This window comes from Pinus tabuliformis, chromosome 2_2, assembly GCF_031772625.1.
Source record: "Pinus tabuliformis cultivar Carrire ecotype Pingquan chromosome 2_2, CPIR1, whole genome shotgun sequence".
Lineage (NCBI taxonomy): Eukaryota > Viridiplantae > Streptophyta > Pinopsida > Pinales > Pinaceae > Pinus > Pinus tabuliformis.
The window spans coordinates 64,109,341-64,117,045 of record NC_142300.1 but is presented as its reverse complement, the minus strand read 5'-3'; the positions used below and the strand labels follow the sequence as shown (position 1 = coordinate 64,117,045).

Genomic DNA, 7,705 nt, shown 5'->3' with positions numbered 1-7,705 from the left:
ACCCCTAGAATCTATGGCCTTCCAAAGATTCATAAACCTAGTGCCCCCTTGAGACCTATCATTAATACCATAAGTGGACCGACCTATCATCTGGATAAATTCCTAGCCCTAAAGCTCAAGCTCCTTGTTGGTGGCACTTATTATTTTGTGAAAGACTCTGCCTCCTTCATTCAAGGGTGGAAAGATGTCAAGTTAGATCTTGGAGATTTACTTGTGAACTTTGATGTCATCTCCTTATACACCAAAATCCCCATCCAAGAAGAAGTTGATATCATTAATCGTGTCACTGATAAAGACACAGCCAAGTTGGTTGGAATTTGCCTCACCTCTACTTTCTCTAGTTTCCAAGGTGAGTTCTATGAACAAACTTGTGGTGTTGCGATGGGCTCCCCTCTCTCCACAATTATCGCAGACTTATTTATGGAAGATTTTGATACTAAGGCCCTTGCTTCCACAAAATTCCATCCTAAAAAATGGAAGAGGTTCGTCAATGACACTTGTGTCATTTGGCCTCATGGTCGAGAGAAACTAGATCTGTTTCTCAACAACCCGAATTCTCAATCAGACTCCATCAAATTCACCATGGAAGTTGAGGAGAATGATTGCCTTCCCTTTCTTGACATCCTCCTTTCTAGGAGGGAGGATGGTTCCGTTTGTCACCAGGTTTTCCGAAAGAAGACTCACACGGAACAATACCTCCATGCCAGTTCGCATCATTTTCCTGCTCAGAAATTTGGGGTTCTCAGCACTCTCGCTACTGGGGCTCTTAGAATCTCTGATGATGACCACCTTGATCACAAAAATCCTCATCTTCTTGACGTTTTTGAAAACAATGGGTATAGCATATCCTATAGCCTCAAAGCTTTTCACAGAGTTAGAAAAGAGCCCAAGGTTAAACCTACCCTTGCTGATACTATCTCGTCAGTTTATCTCCCCTATATCCAAGGAACCACAAATAGGATTGCACATATTCTTAAGAAAACTAATGTCTTTAGTCTAGATTCTTTTGGAATGATCACATCGAATAATTTCTTGGAGCCAACGCTTCGCACCCTCTACTATGGTTCATCATCAGGACAAAGGTGGAGTATCTGATCTAACTTTAACATTGCACATATAGGTGTAGATGCTTCAGAGAAAATAACAAAAAACATAATGATCCATTAGAAAGTCAAAAAATAAAAAAAATTTGAAAATTAAATAAATAAATAAATTTAATTTATTTTTTTAGTAAAAATAACGTAAAACAAAACGTTTAAAAAGCTAAATTTATGGAGAAAATAAAGGAAGTCAAAAACTAGGATCACTAAAAATTTTTTTTTTTGTAAGCTGGGTGGTTCTCATTCTATTACTCGATCAAAAAAACATAACATCAAATCATAAACAGTCATAGCCCGCCCTCATGGGGAAACCGGGACCAAGTTCCATCGGTAGTTTTTGAAAGCAGCCCAAAAATAGAAGGCTCTCAGTCTGGTGGTCTGAGCAAGCAAAGCTAAACATTCCTGAGCCTTACTAACACTATGGCTAAACCTACTGTTCTGAATTACATGCCTTCTACTATCTCTGACAGGTATAAATCTAAAACCAAAAATATTATGAAAGATGTTAAACATATCTTCTGTTATTCGATGCCGCCATCAGGGTGTTGAGCTGCTCCATCTTCTGGGTCTGGGAGAATGCGGTTCAGCCGCTGTTGAATAGCCTCCAGCTTCTCATCATGTTGGGTCATTGCAACACGCAGAAAAGCCAGTTCCCTGCGGATATCTGGACCCCCTTTGGCCAGGTTGACCATTTCTTTCGCCATCTGCTCCAAGGCTTTGGCCAAGAGGCCCTTCATAACCCAGTAAATGTGGAGCGACTGCTTGAATAACGACAAGCGCCCGCGAGTATGCCCCGGGTCCGGTATGAGGAATTCCCATTCATCCATCTCGTCGTCCCAATTCTCCTGAATCAAGTCTTCTTCCAGGTGTTTCATGAGATTGCTAACAGCAGGTTTGGCATTACGAGAAAAAGCCTTTTCAGCCCTGCGAATTCGGTGTAAAACAGTTTCATTTTGTTTCCGTTTCCTTCCCTGGCCATCTCCTGAGGTTTCCCCCTCCATCTTTCCTTTACCCTTCTGGATTTTAGTGCGTTTACCATTTCCGTCAAATTCCTTATCAGTTGGCGGGCTGCGCTTCCTTGTACCGTAGCGCCGGACCTCCTCTTGCTCCTCTCCTTCCTCCTTCGCGTTCTGTCGGTGGTATCTGCCATTGCTACCAACAACTGGCACCGGGTCATCATCCGAATCATCCTCAATATCCAGAACAGTAACAGGAGGGTCCTGCTGCATAATGGTTTTGCCTTTACGGCGTCTGCTGACCTCCCCTACCTTCTGATTCTCTTCCCCCTGTCTGAGCTTCTGTCTAGTTTCCATGATAACCGACGGACTGGTTCTCTGATGCCTTTGACTGGACTCTGCACGCTGGTGCTGCTTGATTGCAGCCTCCACCCTGACCCAATTTATGGATATGCAGAAAGTATTATCCTTCGGCCAACATAGGGAATAAACGCGACTATTTTCCGTCGAAAAACCGTTTGATCCGGTAATCCTCTGCCTTGCAAAACGCGCCTGAGGGCCATTACTCTTAGTCATCATATCATTGTTAATTTCTTCTGCTGTGAGGGCTGGCGGACCGCAATCTTCACCCCTTATCGAACAGCCATTAATTACATTACCTGGAGTGTACTGACGCCCATACACTTCGACTGCCGTCACTGTACTGTCGTCAAGGACACGATCTTCCAACCTACCATCTTCCATGATGCTTTTAGCATGTCGCTGTTGAATTCCTCCCGAGGCGTGCGGCCTCCACTTGCCTGAATCGGACCAACCCGTTGAATCATTCATTGGCATTTGTTGCATGTTCATGATCGGATTTGATTATATTTGCCAGCTCTTCCCATTCCTGCTTACCTTCCACCGCTCTCCATTGGCTGTCCAAGGTGGTGCCACGTCCTCGACAGCCCCAATTGGCAAGCCAGTCGGCAGGCTGATTTCCTTTACGCCGGACATGGTTAATGATTCTATAATCAATACGTTTGATAAGGTCCGCTATTTCTTGAATAATGCCCGCTGTGCGCCAGCTTTTGGCCATTTTCTCCCATGCCTGCCCATTACTGAGCTTCCTCAACATATCAACAGCAATCTTCGAATCCCCGGAGATTTCCAAGTTGTTATAGCCGTTTCTAATGGCAATGCACAGACCCTGATGCAGGGCCCAGAACTCAGCCTCATTATTGGTCATCTGCCCTCCCCATTCAGCGTAAATCCATCTAACCTGGTGATTGCTGTCTCTGAAGATTCCCCCGAAGCCTGCTTCGCCCGGGTTTCCCTTCGAGGCCCCGTCAAAGTTGAGTTTGATAAACGGGTCGCGCGGATATCTGAATTTATCTGGACTTTGAGTTCGCATGTCCTGGAAGGTCGGATGCTTGAAGTGAACCATTTCAAGTTTAAGGTTTAACCTGTTCAAAACTTCCTGTTCTTCCGAATTTGTTTGCCAATCATCATTTTCCCATTTTTCAATCAGGATAGTCTCACGCATACTTTCAATTACCTGATCCCAGATAATTTCTGGATTTCTACCAGTGTTTTGGAACACCCTCCGGTTTCGTTCCTTCCAGATCATCCATAGAATGAAGGGGGACATAAGATTCCAAGCCCTCTGGACAACCCTGCTTTGAAAGGCTTCCTTGTTCCACTGGAAGACCAGATCGGTGAAATCTCTGATCTGAAGACCCGATTTGTTGAATAGCCGTCTGGTCATCTTCCAGAGTTGCTCTGTATACGAACAATTCATCAGCAAATGGTCTCTGGTCTCATAATCCTTGTTGCAAAGATAGCAACGGGAAGGGCCGATGAAACCTTTCTTCTGAATTCGGTCCCAGGTCAGAATTTTATTTTTAGAGGATAGCCAAACAAAGATGGAAACTTTGGGCCACCAATTACTCTCCCAAATAGTTTTCCACTCTACATTCCTGTCATCCCTGTTCTGAGCTTCTTTTAAGAAGTAGGCCTCCTTTGTTGTGAATATCCCTTTCATATTGTATCCCCATCGAAGGATATCGTTCCCATGGCGTTCACGGATTTTCCTTGATCCCATCTCTTTTTTATAGTGTTCCTGGAGTTCAGGGGACAGATCTGGGTCCCAACGAGCCGGGTCTTCCCAGATTCTCCATCCCTCCGACATTTCATTTATTTTCCAGTAATCCTTAACACTGAGTCTGTTTCTTTCAATTCTACCCCGAATCTGCAGGAGGTCCTGGTTATTCGTTAATCTCTCACGCTGTTGCCACCTATCCTCCCAGAAGTTAGCTTCCCTGCCTCCTCTAATCTCCCAGAAGGTATGGTTGTTAATTAGATCTCTGTTTTGGGAGGCAAGATCCCAAATAGAGGAGCCTTTGGGGAAATCCTGCTGTCTTAGAATGTCGGCTGTAGAGTTTGGCGTTCTATATTTGATCCTCCATATGTTTTTCCATAAGTCATTTCCACCATTAAGCCACCTCCACCACAGTTTAGCTCCTAACACCTTGTTAAGAATTTCCGGGTCCCTTAGACCTAAACCTCCTTTATCTTTTCTCTCTGTCAGCTGCTTCCACGAGACCAAAGCCCATTTATTCTTCTGATCAGATCCACTCCATATAAATCTTCTTATTATTTCCCTAATTTTGGCACAAACCCCCGCAGGTGCAGCCATGCACGCTAAAGGGTATATAGGGATCGCCTGGAGAACCGACTTGGCAAGAACTACTCTGCCAGCAATATTCAGGACTCTGAAAGCCCAGTTTGAGACCTTTTTGTTCAATTTGTCAAGGGTTCCTTGCCAATTCTTCACCTTTTTGGAGGTGAGATCCAGAATATTACCTAAATATTTAGAGGGGAATTCTCCTTTCTTGAAACCAAGAATTCTAATGAGATGAGACTTGATCTGCTCCATTGTGTTGAAGATGAAGATACAGGACTTGTCTTTATTTATTTCTAACCCAGAAGCCTCAGAGAATAGGTCTAGGATTCTTTTAAGGTTTTGAACTTCTCTTACCGTTGGTTCCCCATACAGCATGATGTCATCAACAAATTGTTGATGAGTTAAGGGGAGATTGTTGCCCCAGAGTTTCAGCCCTTTGATTCTATTTGCTATTCTTTCTTGTTTAATAAATCTGCCAAGTCCTTCCGCGGCAAGAATGAAAAGGAAAGGGGACAAAGGGTCGCCCTGACGGAGGCCACGGGAGGCATTAAAGGTTTCAGAGGGGCTTCCATTAACCATAATAGAAAAGTGGGGGGAGGAGATCAGGTTATGAATCCAGGCGATCCATCTTTGTTGGAACCCGAATCTCGCAAGCACAGTTTCTAAATACTTCCAATTAAGCCTGTCATAAGCTTTGGATAAATCCAATTTGATTAGCATCCCCTTTTGTTTTTTAACCTTTAGGGAGTGAATCACCTCCTGAGTTACCACCAGCCCATCGAGAATTTGCCGTCCTTCCACAAAACCAGTCTGTTCAGCCGAGATAAGATTGTCCAAGAGAGGTTTGAGTCTTTTGGCAATGAGCGAAGTTATCATTTTATAAATGACGTTACAGAGAGCTATAGGTCTGAATCCACTTGCCTCTTCTAGGTTGTCTCCCTTAGGAATGAGGGAAAAGAAGGTTGAGTTAAAAGCCCGCCACACCTTCTGGTTTATTCTTGATTCTTCCACTACAGCCAAAATCTCGTTCCCCAGGAAGTGCCAGCATGCCTGGTAGAAGTCGACTGTGAAACCATCCGGTCCAGGTGCAGTCCCTTTTTTCATAGTCTTCACAACATCTTCCAGTTCATCTAAGGTCACGGCCCTCATGAGGGCTTTGTTTTGATCCTCAGTGACCAGACTAGGGATGGCAGAACAGATCTCTTGAATGGCCCCCGATCTGTCCACTTGAGGTTCTGATAGCATCTCCTTGTGGTACTCCACAAGAACCTGCTCTATTTCCTTTTGCTCCACCACCCTTCTCGCATTCCTATCCTTAATCGAAAGGATTCTGTTTCCTTGCCTGTGTTTGATCATTGACTGATGGAAGAATTTTGTATTTTTTTCTCCCTCTCTTAACCATTTTATCCTAGATTTCTGGCGCCAGAGGATCTCCTCTTGTTTTCGTCGTTCTTCCAATCTTCCGAGGATGACTCCTTCCCTGTTGCTGCTGACCTCCGTTCTACCTTCCAAGATTATCTGCTGCTGTAGCTCAGCCATTTCCTTTTCCAGATTTTGTTTATCCTCGAATATGTTGCCAAATTCGTCCTTGTTCCATTTTTTTATTCTGTTTTTCAATTCTTTCAGTTTAAGCTGGAAGGTATGCATTTTACATCTACCTTTACTGGTGCATTGGTTCCACCATTCCTCCATTTTCTTGATGAAATTGGGATCCCTTAGCCAAAAGGATTCGAATCTGAAAGGTCTTTTCCCCTGAATCCTCTTGATATCCATCTCTAATCTGATCGGCCAATGGTCAGATCCCAGGGTTGGAATAATTTTGGCCTCAACAAAAATATCTTTGTTCATAATGTCTTCAGAGATTAGAAATCTATCTAATCGGGAAGCAATTTGATTCTTTCCTCCCCTTCTGTTGTTCCACGTATGGACCCCGTTGATGGTCTGAACGTCGATAAGCCTGAGATCAGCTATCATGGCATTGAAGTCGTCCATGAAGTGATCCCTCTTCCTCGTCCCCCCTTTCTTCTCTTCCAGAGATCTGATCAAATTGAAGTCTCCCCCAATGATCCAAGCAGCTACAGGGTAAAGTCTGCGGATCAATTTAAAGTTGTTTATGAACTGTTCTTTTTTCCCAGGGGTCGGGGGGCCATAGACTCCTGAGATAACCACCTGATGACTGGTTCCTACTATTCTGCCAAGTCCAGTGAGGATGCCACTCATACTTGACCAGTTCTCTATGATGATTTCATATGGGTTCCACAGGACAGCGATGCCTCCCGCAGAACCGATTGCATCTTGTCCCATTACTTGATACTGTAACCTCCCTTTTTCTATTATTTCTTCAATCTGTTGGTTCGACATCTTTGTCTCCTGTATTATCATCACACTAGGTTTTTCTTTTTTCAACTTGTCCTTAAGATACCTCTGTTTGCCTTTACTATGCAAACCCCTAATATTCCAACTGAGCACTATCATTTAAAACTTTTTGTAAGAGGGGAAGAATACCTCCGACAGAGGTATCACTTTTCCTGAGTTTATCAATATTTCCCCCACTGTCTGGATGGTTTCTCTCATTGGTTTTCGGCCTCTTTTCCTGCTATTTTTGCCATAGGTGATCATTTCTTTATCCTCATTCCCCTGTTCACTTTCTGACATGCTGAGGTAGTCCGGGGGCTCTCCTTTTTTCTCTTTGTATTTCTTGAAGACTTCCTTATATAGTTCTTTTTGTTTTTCAGGTATAAACCTGCTGTCCAGGTGTTTCCATTCTTGTAACAAACTTCTCATAATTTTCTCCTCTTCTGCTTCATTCTCTGACGGGATTTCTACTTCCATCTTAGATTCCTGTTCTGGTTCTGTTGTTACCTCCTCAGATTTTTTTCCCCTGTTTTCTTTGTTCGATTTTGGCTCACTACCCTTTCCTTTCTCTTCTCCCGCTATTTCCATAGGGGTATTCTCAGGGTCCTCATCATCTTCTAGGTTTACTT

The 7,705-nt window shown here is 43.7% G+C and overlaps 1 protein-coding gene across 1 annotated transcript; it reads right to left on the bottom strand.

The window, feature by feature from the left end:
• Nucleotides 1-1,621: 1,621 nt before the first annotated feature.
• Nucleotides 1,622-7,082, bottom strand: LOC149191474 (uncharacterized). The gene is made up of 2 exons (XM_089406659.1): nucleotides 2,954-7,082; nucleotides 1,622-2,856 (listed from the first exon to the last, which is right to left on the bottom strand). The coding sequence occupies exons 1-2, from the start codon at nucleotides 7,080-7,082 to the stop codon at nucleotides 1,622-1,624; spliced, it is 5,364 nt and encodes a 1,787-aa protein (XP_089262785.1).
• Between the last annotated feature and the right edge of the window lie 623 nt (nucleotides 7,083-7,705).

What these genes read in the sequence shown, in the direction of transcription:
- LOC149191474 (XM_089406659.1), bottom strand. Translation starts at nt 7,082, where the DNA reads ATGTCGAACCAACAGATTGAAGAAATAATAGAAAAAGGGAGGTTACAG. An exon ending in CCAATGGAGAGCGGTGGAAG is followed by an intron (nt 2,857 to 2,953) that starts GTAAGCAGGAAT and finishes GGTCCGATTCAG; the next exon opens with GCAAGTGGAGGCCGCACGCC.